Source organism: Culex pipiens, chromosome 1, assembly GCF_016801865.2.
Source record: "Culex pipiens pallens isolate TS chromosome 1, TS_CPP_V2, whole genome shotgun sequence".
Classification (NCBI taxonomy): Eukaryota; Metazoa; Arthropoda; class Insecta; order Diptera; family Culicidae; genus Culex; species Culex pipiens.
Window position 1 is genome coordinate 25999502 of NC_068937.1, and position 13923 is coordinate 26013424.

A 13923-nucleotide genomic window follows, 5' to 3' on the forward strand; every position below is an offset into this window, starting at 1 on the left:
ATATAACGACAGTCAAGAATAGGTTGTTTAAAAAAAAAAGACAAATGCCGGAAAATCGGAATTGGTAAATGTTTATTTAAAACGTTCATTCAAAATTATTTTAATTTTGAGAAAAATATAAAGCAAAATAATCTCGTTTTCGAACGATATCGTCAAAAACATGGAAAATGTACACAAAAATGTAATTTTTGGAGGGAACCATCAATAAACCACGTGGACACTTTTTTGGGAATCTGTAACTCCCCCCCCCCCCCTCTTCTCGTGGACAATTGTCCATAGAAAAACCTTTATTGTATGGATCTTGGACAATCGCCACACTCCCCCCCCCTTCCTAAAGTGCCCACGTGGTTTATTGATGGTCCCGAGGGAAAAGAAGTCAAAATGAACATTTTATAAACGTTTTTTTTCACCAGCTTTCATATTTTTACAATTTATTTCAGATTAAATAACTCAAAAAAGTGGTAAAATTCAACCAACCAAATTTTCAACATTCCAAAATGAAACTTTTTTTTAACTGTGCTGCTATGAATTTCTAAAAAATATAAAAAGCAAAATATTTTAAATTCAGTTGTGCATTTTATATGAAACTTCATTTTATTGAATTTCAGATAAATCAATACATATTGAGCGAAAGACTTTCTCTCTAGAGAGAGAGAGAAATATATAGAGAGAAGAGAGGATCACTCGCTTGCGATATTTTGCTGAGCTGAGTGAAAATCTTCGACTGAATTATTATGGTTTTCTCTCGTAATTTTCAAGCCGTGCACGATTTTTTTTAATGTAAAACGCTGAGTTTTAAAACCTTTACACAGAATTTGGAGAAAAATGATAATTTTTGCTTTTTTCTCTCGCTGCTCTCCAAAACTCTTATTTTTATGTTGGTTTTGCATGTATTTGAGTTTGAGGTTGACCTTCAAGAATGATTTTAAACTAATTAACGAAAATGGGAATATTAATTAAAATGCTGCTGAATAAAGTAGGATATCTAAAAATCTCCATGATTTTTTTTCTTTTGGAAAAGCGATTTTTTTAAGAATCGTGAAAATTGTGTTAAAATTTGCCAAAAACACAGAAAAAAATCAGTGAACTTTGGCCAGAAAATTCAAAAACTTTTGTTTCTGGAAATCTCCATGGAATATCTGAATATTTTTGACAGCTGAAATATCTGCCATACCCTGTATAATCAATAGACACAGAGCTGCTGCGTTCAGTAGGATTTCTGCCAAAGTAGCAATAAATGATGCTAATACAGCGGAAAATTTAGCCGGAAATATTTTTTTATTTTAATTTTCGTTTCTGTTTAGCAAAAAAAAAAAAATCGATCGAAAATTTTGTTTGCAGTTTTTAAAGTCTTCTGGAGATTTTTAAGAAAGTTTTTGTGAATTAATTTAATCTAATAAAATCGAACACCATCGCAGCCAGTTCAAAAAAGGATACCGTCATTAATGCCGCCAGGCCTACTGCGTTGCATTTACCGCATAGACAGATTCTGTGAACGGATCACATTTCACAGAATCTACAGGGAAAAAAGGATGCGTGGACATACCGTACGAAACCATACTAATATTCCACTCTCTTCCAACCACCTTTCCCAAAAGACGCCAGGAGGAGATCACTGCCGAGCGGGAGGAGATTGACCGCCAGAAGAAATTGCTCATGAAGAAGCGACCGACGAACAGCGAGAGCGGCCGGAAGCGCAACAATTCCAGCACGTCGGCGGCGGCGGCCGCTGCGGCAGCATCCGGAACCGGGGCCGGTGGCGCCGGCTCGTCGACGACGCTGGCCGCGTCCACGCTGCACAACGGCAACGACAACACGTTCCTAAAGCCGGACCCGGTGGTGAGCAGCAACACGACCTTCACGATCCAGGAGTACTACGAGTGCGACGAGATACTGAAGCTGCGCCAGAACGCGCTCAAGAAGGAGGACGCCGACCTGCAGCTGGAGATGGAGAAGCTCGAGCGGGAGCGGAATCTGCACATCCGCGAGCTGAAGCGGATACACAACGAGGATCAGGTGAGGGTCGGAGGTTGGAGGTCTTTGCTGAAGAGTTTGACTAATTGAGCTATTCTTTGACAGTCGCGCTTCAACAATCATCCCGTGCTGAACGACCGGTATCTACTGCTGATGCTGCTCGGCAAGGGCGGTTTCTCCGAGGTGCACAAGGCGTTCGACCTCAAAGAGCAGCGATACGTGGCCTGCAAGGTGCACCAACTGAACAAAGACTGGAAGGAAGATAAGAAAGCTAACTATATTAAGTGAGTTTGTGACACGGGGTTATTTTGCCGGGGGGGTTGAATTGGTCTAGAAACTTATTCTTTCCTTCCTTCAAGGCACGCGCTTCGGGAGTACAACATCCACAAGGCGCTCGACCACCCGCGGGTCGTCAAACTGTACGATGTGTTTGAGATCGATGCCAACTCATTCTGCACCGTGCTGGAGTACTGTGATGGGCATGACCTGGACTTTTATCTGAAGCAGCACAAGACGATACCGGAGAAGGAGGCCCGATCGATCATTATGCAGGTAAGTCTCGGGAGATTGATCACGTCTAGATCATCGAACTAACGACGATCTCTTCCTCCAGGTTGTGTCAGCGTTAAAGTATCTGAACGAGATCAAGCCTCCGATCATCCACTACGACCTGAAGCCGGGCAACATCCTGCTGACGGAGGGTAACGTCTGTGGTGAGATCAAGATCACCGACTTTGGTCTGTCCAAGGTGATGGACGAAGAGAACTATAACCCGGACCACGGTATGGATCTAACGTCACAAGGTGCTGGAACTTATTGGTGAGCAAACCGGAACCGAAACTGAAGAGTTTCGTTCCAACCTCGTCCCGGGGCTCAACCGCTCCTTGCGTGGGGCCGGGGACGAGTTTCGAATTCTGAGTGCGCACCGGCCCGACCTGCGCAACCTTCCCGCGTGACCGTGTACCGTACTAATCCGGCATCTCTTTCCACCCCTTCTTCTATTTCTCTCAAGGTATTTGCCGCCGGAGTGTTTCGTCGTGGGCAAGAACCCCCCGAAGATTTCGTCCAAGGTGGACGTGTGGAGCGTCGGGGTGATATTCTACCAGTGTCTGTACGGGAAGAAGCCGTTCGGGCACAACCAGAGCCAGGCGACGATCCTCGAGGAGAACACGATCCTGAAGGCGACCGAGGTGCAGTTTGCCAACAAGCCGACCGTCTCGAACGAAGCGAAGGTGAGTGGGGAGCTCGAAGCAAAACAATAACAATTGTTGTAATCTGTCGACGAGAATCGTCCCTTTCTTGACTGTTTTGGTCCTTCCCATAGTTTCGTAGCTTGGGGTGGCACGGAGACGAGCGTTAAAATATGTTTTAACATATTTTTTCATGTTTCATGTTGGCATGTTTCTGCTTTCAAATTTGGAACACGTTAACCAAGAAATAAATCCTTGATATTATTTGATATCTCCAAAAAAAATCAGCAATATATCTCAACTCAACACAATTTGTATTTTTTTTGTGATATTTTATTCCTCAAAATTGAAAAAAAAAATGATTATGATACACCAAACGGCTAAATTAATTTTCGCTGCTGGCCGGCAGGGAAATTATGGGAAAGTGGCATTTGTATTAGACTTAGAATATGCTAAATCAGCTTAACACGGCAAGACAAGGCAATTTTTCAAACTGATTCAACCTGCACCGCATTAGGTAGAATGACATCTGTCAACCATTAAAATGTTATCCTTTTTAGTCAATTCAGTGTCTCGTAATAATGTAAAACGTAAAAAATGTTAATTTTGCTCTGGGCGGGAAGAGGTAAAATTGAATATTTATTTATTTTTTCAAATTTTCAAAATTACTTGCGGGTTTGGATATAACCAACGGTTGCATGAAGATTAGTCATTTAAAGTAACGTCTTCAAATTAACTTACCCAACACAAATTTCTGGAGTATAATTACTTGTTTTTGGCAAAATATCTTTATTTTTAAATACTCAATTTTCATAATTCGCAACGACGCGTAATCAAATGGATGTTTACTATTTTTTATTGTAAAATACTGAAATGTTCACAAAAACAGCCTAAAAAACAAATTTCCCTTGTTTGCGATATGGGTATCAAACGGCACAAAGATTTTCGAAAAGATTTCACAAAAATACGCTAATCTGTTTAGAAAAATTGAGTATTTACACTTAAAATTGTAATACAGTAGAAATCGAAACTTGGCGTCGATGGATACCCTTGTTTCAAATTATGTAAATTTTAGTATTTAAAAAACAACAATTCGTGAAAAATTTTGTATTTACATCAATAGTATTTGAAATATTTAAAAATATTATTTTTTCATAATTATTTTTTATAAATTTTTCAATAAAAAAGAAATTATTGGAATTCTTTTTAAAAATTTTATGATTTTTTTTTTAATTTGAAAAACTTTTTTTCAATTTTTGGAAAAAGAATCATCAATTTTTGAAGACATATAGTTTTTTTTTTAATTTTTGATATTTTAAAAATCTTGAAAAAAGTCAATTTTCTGATTTTTTTTTTGGGTTTTTTAATTGGTTTTATTGTTTATTTTCAATCTTTACAGTTTTTCTAATTTTTAAATTTTCTTATTTTTTATATTTAAACTTTAATTTTTTTTGTTTTTCAAATATTTTAGATTTTTTTTAAATTATGTTTTTTTTTGTTTTTTGAATTTTAGATTTTTTTTTTGAATTTTTTTAATTCTTGGCATTATTTGATTTTTAGTTTTTTTTTAATTTTCTAATTTTTTTTAAACTCAACCCCTCAAAATATGAGAATCATTAAAATTTTGGTATTTAAAAATACAACATTTCGAGAAATTTTCAGTATAATTCACTAAATTTGTCATACAGTGAAAATTTGCACTCAATTTCATGTCGTTAAATACCAATATTGCAAATTATAAAAAAAACTGCAAATTATAAAAAAAATACACTCAATGCGTGTTCTAGCGTGTTGCTCGTACTGACTCAGAGCGGTGTAGGGCAGTAGGTGTAAGGGCAGTGCGTGTTCGTCGGGAACCTGGTGCATAAGATCGGTCAAGGCCCGTTATTACACTGAAAATTGCGAATTGCGAATATTGCAAATTATAAAAAATTGAGTATTTTGATAAAAAAAAAACTTAATTCTGAGAAAATTTCAATATATACCACTGAAAATTTTAATACAGTGAAAATCTGTTAGAAATTTTGCCTAGTTCGATACCCATATTTAAAAAGAGGAAATTTTGAATATTAAAAATCCAAGTTTTATGAAAATTTTGTTATTTACCAGCTAAATTTGTGAAACAGTGAAAATTTATAACAAAATCTAAGTCGTTTGATACCCATATAGCAATTTATTCAAATTTGAGTATTATAAAAAAAATTGTATTAAAAATTACTTTATTCTGTGAAACTTTAAGTATGTGCCACTAAAATTGTGATACGTACAGTAAAAATATTTACGAAATTAACACTCAAACGCTCGGGTAGTCATTTTACCCCATTTTTTTTTCTTAAAAATCTCATAACTTTTGGTAGAATTGACCAATTTGAATGCTTCCGGTTGCAAAAGATCCAGATTTGTCTATATTTTGAACTGTCAGATGGGGGACAAATATGGTCCACTTTTACCGGAGATATTCCGGATTCCGTTGGGGTACCTCGACCCTCCTATTTGGGGTTCGGGTAAATATAACAATAACTTTTTCACAGAATAATGCCGGAAATGATGCAAAACTTCAAGGCATCATCCTAATACATCATCCTGCAAAAATAATTGACATGGTTAAGTCCTACGGGGCACCGGAGCCGGTTCCAGTTGGGGACCCATCTACATCAGCTCAGTGAACCGTTTCCGGTTGGAACCTGTTCCGGTGCCCGAAGGTCTTGACCATGTCATGTATCTATGCAGGATGATGTATTAGGATGATGCCTTGAAGTTTTGCATCATTTCCGGCATTGTTCTGTGAAAAAGTTATTGTTATATTGACCCGAACCCCAAATAGGAGGGTCGAGGTACCCCAACGGAATCCGGAATATCTCCGGTAAAAGTGGACCATATTTGTCCCCCATCTGACAGTTCAAAATATAGACAAATCTGGATCTTTTGCAACCGGAAGCATCCAAATTGGTCAATTCTACCAAAAGTTATGAGATTTTTAAGAAAAAAAATAGGGGTCAAATGACTACCCGAGCGTTTGAGTGTTAAAAATGTATGAAATTTGAGCATTATGAAATGTTTTTGCATGTATTTCATAAAACGATATTTTGAGAGCAGCAATTCAGTATAACCCACTAATATCTGCACAGTAGAAAAATGTGTAAATTTGGAAGGTGTAATTTTGGAAGGTTAAATATTACCTCTTTTATGATGTAATTTTACCTCAATTTAGACTGAAAAAGCGACATTACAAAAGAAAAGTGGTAAAATTATACATTTTTAGAGGTAGAATTACACATTTTTTCTGACATAAAAGATGTACCCCTTCCCAGATGTAATATTACCATGATTGTTTTTTTCTGTGTGTGATACATCGAACATTTATGCAAAACTTCGCGTCGTTTGATACCCATTTTGCAAATTTATAATATTGCAATATGGAGTCCATGGAGTATTTTTACTTTTTTTTTGTATTTCTCGTCGCTCTATACCTTTAGTGAAGTGATAGGAGCAAGGGCGTCTATACGAAGTGTCCCTACACCCGCTACAAATTTCCGGTGCTTGGGGAGGGGAGAGGGAACTATTTTTATTCATAGCGCCAGCATTTGTAGCACTGCAATTCATGCAAAAAAACTTTTTAACATATTATGGAGTAAAAAATGATCGAATTGAACATCGAGGCAAAAGGTTTCCTGAAAGTTACCAATAAATATAGTTTTATCAAAAGTTTTTAAAGTCTGAAATATTTTTTTTGTCAAAGATCTTTTAAAAGTTTTGTGAAATGAGTTATTGTCGGTTATCGCAGATAAAATAATTGTATTTAAGTAACTAAATCTGTTATCGTTATCGAACCACGATAATATTATCTTTATAATAAGGTCCTATACAAATTGCTTTCATGTTTGTAGGAAAATCTTACTATCTTTTTAACAAATATTTTCTTACAAACCATACCATAAATGCAAAAACATATGAAAAAAATGCTAAGATTGTGAAGATATGAATAAAGTCGCTACAATACGCGTTCTCATTCCCCTTGCAATTGGCGCATTTCACGCTCTGCTTGGGCGTTTAAATTGAAGCTAGACCGTACTAAAACAGCTCTTTTCCATCGTTTTTTCCAGAGCTTCATCCGGGGCTGCCTGGCGTACCGGAAGGAGGACCGCATGGACGTGTTTGCGCTGGCCAAGCACGAGTATCTGCAGCCGCCGGTGTCGAAGCACAGCCGGTCGGTGGCGTCGAGCCAGAACCAGCACGGCAGCGGCAACAGTGGCGTCGGCGGCAGTGGCCAGGCGGGCGCCGGCAGTGGTGCCGGTGGCGGAGGAGGTGGATCGGGAGGTTCGGGCGGCGGCGGTGGCAACCAGGCCGGCCAGCAGACGTCCTTTTCCACGGGCATGTTTGGCAACATGAACCAGTCGAGCTCGTCTTAGTGTCGATTCTTCGCTGTCGGCGCCGGCTTGAAGGTCGTGGCGGCGACGACGACGACGATTGCTGCCGCGACTCCAACTCTGACTTTGACAGCTGCTGCTGCTGCTCCTTCCGCTATTGCTATGACGACGACGACGACCGCCGCGACGAATGCGATCAACGCCAACAACAACAAGAACGATCTTTCGCCGCCAACGTCATCCAAATCATCCAAATAAGGTGAGAGAGAGAGGGAACGTCAAGCTGACGTTCGTCGTACTGTAAGTAACAAACCACAACAAGCAAATGTGATGTGCTTAGCAAAAACAAACAAAAACAAAAGAAAGATAATGAGATACACAGCAAAACAATAGATGGAAGTCGTTTTTTCCTAGCAAATCAAAAACAAGAGTAAGAAGACAAAAGGGAAAAAGAACCTTACACGCACACACATCATCCAACCAGAAAACAATTGAAAAATGTTTCCCTGTTTTTTCCCAACAATCAAATCAACAAGCAAACCCAAACACAAATCCAAACACAAAAGTTAAAAGTCGATGTTTGTCGTGTAAGTAACAAAACAAAACAAGAAAAAACGTGACGTTCATAAGCTAAAACGAGGAAAAGATTAAGAGAAATAGTAAACAAAATCACAAACACACACCCTTTTACATAAAAACAAAACAAAACAAAAAACTGCACGTCAGCGCCGGTAAGGTAAGACGAAAGACGAGGGGGCGCAAACTCGAATCAACGTTTTAGCGTAAAACTTTGTTTTCTTCTAATTTCTCTTGTACATAGAAAAATCAAAACAAAAAAACACAAACTCACACACAGAACAGTAGTCGGAAACAGAGGAAGCACACGGACGCGGATGATGGTTACGATGCATGGCGAAGGAAAAGTTTTGTTGCGTTTTTTTTTTTGAGGACTAAGTTTATTGTTTTAATTCTCAATATTGTTTCAATGCTTGAAATTTAACGAAAGACTTGTCAATATATTTTTTTTTCTTAGAAAAAATAAAAATTTTACTGTCAAAGTGTCACTTCCAAACTCGATGATGGCAGAAAAAAGCAACTATACTGCATTTCAGCGTGAAGTGTTGTACTGGATTTCGGCGTGAATTGAAGAGTGTCGATGGTGACGAGTTCATCTTGAATTGCGGTGTGAGCGATTGCGAATTGGCGATTTCTGCGAGGCGGTTCTAAAATTGAAAAAAAATCGGGAGTAATTTTTTTTCGATGAAAAATATTGCATTGTTTGCAGTTTTTAACTGTTTTTGCAATTTTTAAACACTTTTTATCTGAATAATTACACAAACAACAAAATTAGGTAAATGATTTCTGCCTGTAATATTTCCATTTCAGCCACATTCTTTGCTAAATGGGAATGTAAGTTGAATCAGCTAAAGTTAAGCTGTCTTTGCCAGGAACTTTGCAGTCTGAGAAAATGGTCAAAACGCTAGCTAGATTAAAAAAGATTATTCATGAAATGGCAATGGTTGCTTAGACTAGTGAATTCCAATTAACTGCAGTGTCAAATTTATTCCACTTTTAAACTCGATGATGGCAGAAATAAGCAACTATACTGCATTTCAGCGTGAAGTGTCCTGGATATCAGCGTGAATTTAAAAAAAAGTCGCTGGTGATTAGTTCGTCTTGAACAGCGGTATGAGCAATTGTGGTTATGATGATTTCTGCGAGATGATTTGATTTGAGAATATTTTGCGTATTTTTGTGAAGATGTTATGTAAAAACGTGTTGGGATAAACAAAACTGTATCTTGTATCTGTATCCGTTTTTGATCATAAACATCGGATAATGATCCGAACGTTTGTGTTAAAAAACTGTTCAGATGAGTCAAAATGATGAAACCATCAACGGGTAGGGGTTCTACAGTCTAAATTCAGTTAAATTTATTGCGGAATGGCTATGGTTTAAGCTGAATCAGTGGCTTGATTTTTTTATGTTTTAGCAAAAATATCACGATCTGGCAATGGATGGTCTACTTCGATGATATCTTATTTAAAATTCAGATTCACCGCAATGTCATTTGAACTAGTGAATTTATTTTCACAAAAAAAATTAAATTATAACTCAACGGTTTAAAAACTTTAAAGAAATAAGGTTGGTAAAATACTGGAAATTTAATACTTAAATACACGTTTTTCAGAGTATTGTTTTTAAATTGAGTTTTTGGGCAGTTCCAGATAATTTCAAATTGAGTTAAATTAACACAAACAAATGCAGGCAAACTGTCAAAAAGTGCGATTTTGTTTGTTTGTTTGTTTGGAATAGTCTAATACCTCCTTCAGATGTTAATAAACGTCAAGGTCATAAGGTAAAATATTTTGTTCAGCAAATATGAGTAATTTTAACGAAATATTGGTAAAAAATACGGTTTATTGTCGGAACTCGGCATTTTTCAACTGTGAAAATAAGTTGTTAAGTTTCATCCTAATCATGCTGTCTTTTTAAAAAAATAAAGTTTGCTGTAATAGAATTTATCCTTCAGACTAGTGACTCATTGAGTGGGATGAGCTGATATTTTTTATAAGTTCAGTGAAAACATACCGCTAGTGAAAATACAATCTAGACACTGTTCTCTCTGCCGTAAAGATATAAACGTCAAGACTCATACCAGAGTTCATGATGAACTGTTCAAAGTTTCAGTTCAATGACTTCAAAGCGAGTTGAAATGCACGCCGAAATCTAGTATAGCAGTTCAACACGAACATTGGTAAAGGTTCCGTTGGAAATGATGAAAAATCAGCAGATTTTTGCGTATTTCCAAAAAATATCTCAATTTTATCAAATAAAACTCAACATTCAAGATGTTTTGAATATCTTTCAATGAAGTTTACAACTTCAATCAAGAATCAAGTCGTCACGCGCAAGTCGCTCAATCGAAAAAAAGGTTAAATCAAGCAAGAGGAAGAAGTAGAAGGAGCAACAGAAAGAGTCACAGGCGGAAGAGAGGCTGCAAACTGGAGAAAAAAGAAACGGTGGCGAGGCAAAACGAAAATGCCGTGAAATTAAAAATGGAAATTCGCAAAGAAAACAAGAAAAGTGTGTGAAAATGAGAATAAATGTGTGTGTGCGAAATGTAGTGTGAATGCGCTGTAAATTTTTCACTTTAGGGTCAGCAGGACATTATGAATTGTTGTTTGTTAATTCCATTGAAGAGAAAGAGAGAGAGAGTAATAAAGGGGGGAGGAGCTAGAAAGGCCGAAGGCCGAAACTCAAAAAAAATCTTCAAGCCACGCCCACTGTTGTAATGTGGGCGTGCGGCGTTCTCTCGCCCGCATCTTTCTTTCGTTACTTTGTAAATATTACCGGATTAGTGTTTTGTTTTATTATTATTATCATTATTATTATAACGACAGAAGAAGAAGTGAAAAACAACAACACACAGACACACCCACACACTTGAAGCTTCATCGGTTAGGGATGAAGCGACAAATAAAAAAAAGAAAACTAATAATTTTTCAATTCTGACGCGCGATCATCATTCACAATAATATGGCTCCTAGGAAGAAAAAAAGAGAAGAAGAGAGAAACAGCTAGCGAGCGCGCGCGTGTTTTTATCGAACTCTTTTTCTTTTCTTTTTTTTAAAAACATTACTTGGTAGGGAAACCAAATACAACCTGTAGTCAGTGTGTGAGTGAGAAAGGAGAGGGAATGAGTGAGAGAGAGTGTGAAATTATAGAAAAACATTAATCGTGAAGCGTGAGTTAAAAGTGAGCTGTTTTTCCTCTAAAAAAAAGAAAATAAAAACTCTACAATAGTGAAGCAAAAAAAAAACTTGTAGGGTTGAGCAAAATGCGATGTAATCTCTTCTTAACTTCTAAAGGAAATGATAAACCAAGTAACACACACACACACACACAAACGCAGTGACTTGAGCGTTTTAAGTCACTGTTTTACACACGAAAACAGTAAGAGAGAGAGAGAGAGAGAGAGCGAGAGCGCGCGCGCGTATTTTGCGTGTATTATGTGAATGCTAAAAAAAGTTGAAATTGTAACTTGCTGCAAATTAAAAAAACCTAGTGTAACGCTTTGATTCCAAAAAAGAAGAAAAAATTGAAAATTACAAAAAATAATCTTGTGTCAGAAGGGAGGGAGAAAGAGAGAGAGAGAGGAAGAAGAAGCGCGCGATCGAAACTCGGAGTAGTAGCAAAACAAAAGTCGCGAAATCTTTAAAAAGAACACGTTTAAAAAACAAGGAAATATTCAAAATAAAGGGAAAAACACACATTTAAAGAAAAAAACAAACAAACAAACCCAAGCTTATTACTAGAAGTTGAAATATCAAGTTTAGTGGTTACATTCAAATAATCAATAATGGAAAACAAAAAAAAAACACGCAAAAGAAGAGGAGAAAAACCCGAAATCGAAAAACACAGACACACACACATGTAAAAAAATTGAGCGTCGTGTGCGCGCGCGTGCTTGAGAGTAAACTTTAAGGCGATAATTGTGAGAGTGTGAGAATCGTGTGAGAGAGCGTGCACGAGAGAGAGAGAAATTAAATAAGTGTGTTGTTGCATTAGGAGATTGATGCGGACTGCTGCGGGGCCAGGCGCAACGAGCAGACAGCAAGAGAGAGCAAGCTAAATCGTGAGAGCGAAGTAAAAAAAATACACTCTTGCGAAAGAGAGAAAGAGCGTGAGGGAAAAATAAGAAGCACGTGAATGTCGATCAGAACACAACACATTTAATAAATTTAAAGTAATAACTATTAAAAACTATTAATAATTAATGAAAAAAAAAAACACACACACACAGATAAATAATTATAATAAATTATTTAAGATATGAAACTTCTATATGTAATATTAATTATTAAAAAAAATTAAAATAAAAAATAAACTATTATTTAAAAATATGGTTTTTAATTATTTCTTTCAAATTCTAAAGCAACCGAAATTCTTTATATGCATAGCGGAATTAAAAGGAACAACTCGTCTCTTTGTGTTCACAACTTCATTAAATTTGAAACAACTTTCCCTAAGACTCCATATTTTTATGATATTTTTCCGCAAGGTTATTAACTTCCGAAAATGACAATTTTTACGCAGCCGGTAACTACATTCAACATTTTCAATGAGACTATTCTAGGCCCAATTTAACCCAAAAAATGACGAACTTCACGTCACAGTGTCCTGATGCAAACAATGATCGAGCTCGAGCTGTCACAGCCCTGCGAAGTATGTTGGCTGACATATCGGGCGGTCAGTCAACAAAACCAGCTATAAGTCGCCTGACAAAAAACTTTTGCTAGAAAGAGATAGCAGATATGATGCAAAAAAAAAACGTCCAGCTGCCTTGTGAACATACTTTGAATGTGTTAGTATTTTTTTTATTTATTTATTTATTTTTTTGCTTAATGAAGACTACGCATTAGGGTGCCCAGAATATGGGACTTTTTCTCAAAACCTCGCTCCACAAGCTGATTATTGTTCCTTGAGCTATTTTAGGACTCTGGGCCAAATATGAGCAAAATTGGTCAACATTTACCCATTGACACTCGAAGGTGAAGATTTTATGGGAAAAAATGTATGGAAAACTCAACTTTCTTACGGTTTAATCTGCACGGTGCGCTACTTCCATTCAAATATTCCCAAAAGTGAGATTCTTATTGAAAATTTAATGCTCTACAACTTTGTAGAACATACCAAAGCTGTAAAACTTGGTCCGGAAAAGTTATTAGCGATTTAAAAAAGTCATTTTTGTATGAAAAACATTTTTTTCATCAACTATAGGCTTAGGTATCAATGGGTTAATCTCAACCAATTTCGCTAAAAAATTACACAGATGCTTAAAATAACCCAAAAAATTGTTTTCCGCTTATGGAGCAGGGGGTCATTTTTTCTGGGCACCCTCCTACGCATCGATCACAAAATCCCTTCTTAAGATACAGCTTTCATACATTAACATACCTATTTTGTATGACCAGCCCCAACATTGTATAACTTGAATTGAAAACTAATAATACAAGATGACTTCTTTTGATATAGGAAATGAAAGTTTAAAAATCTTGACAAATAATTGCCAAATTCGTAGAAAACAACTTAACTATCAAATGAAATTGTTTTTGTGCTAAAATGGAAACATCAAAAACTTGTTACTTTTATAAAATACGAAAAAATATTAAAATTAAAGTGTAGATTCAAGAAATTTACAAATCTTGATCTTTTTTTTATGGTCTAAAAATCGAAATTCTCAGTTTTTGCCTTTAAGATGTGATTTTTTTTTCAAAGAACACCCAAAAGGCAAAATATAAAAAAGGGTAAATAAACCTTTAGAAAAAAAAAACCCGAAATGTGTTTAAATAATTTGCATCTCCAAAAAAAAAAAAAATGCATAGAAT

General features: G+C 36.4%; 1 protein-coding gene across 9 annotated transcripts in view; it reads left to right on the top strand.

The window, feature by feature from the left end:
• LOC120413371 (serine/threonine-protein kinase tousled-like 2) overlaps positions 1-11354 on the top strand; it is a 201370-nt gene extending 190016 nt beyond the window's left edge. For all 9 annotated transcript variants that reach the window (XM_039574155.2, XM_039574157.2, XM_039574162.2 and 6 more), the window contains 6 exons: positions 1599-2016; positions 2080-2258; positions 2334-2526; positions 2588-2793; positions 2987-3206; positions 7268-11354. In XM_039574155.2, coding sequence (XP_039430089.1) covers positions 1599-2016; positions 2080-2258; positions 2334-2526; positions 2588-2793; positions 2987-3206; positions 7268-7573 — 1522 coding nt within the window. In that variant the 3' untranslated portion in view covers positions 7574-11354. The remainder of the gene's footprint in view (positions 1-1598; positions 2017-2079; positions 2259-2333; positions 2527-2587; positions 2794-2986; positions 3207-7267) is intronic.
• Positions 11355-13923: the final 2569 nt, after the last annotated feature.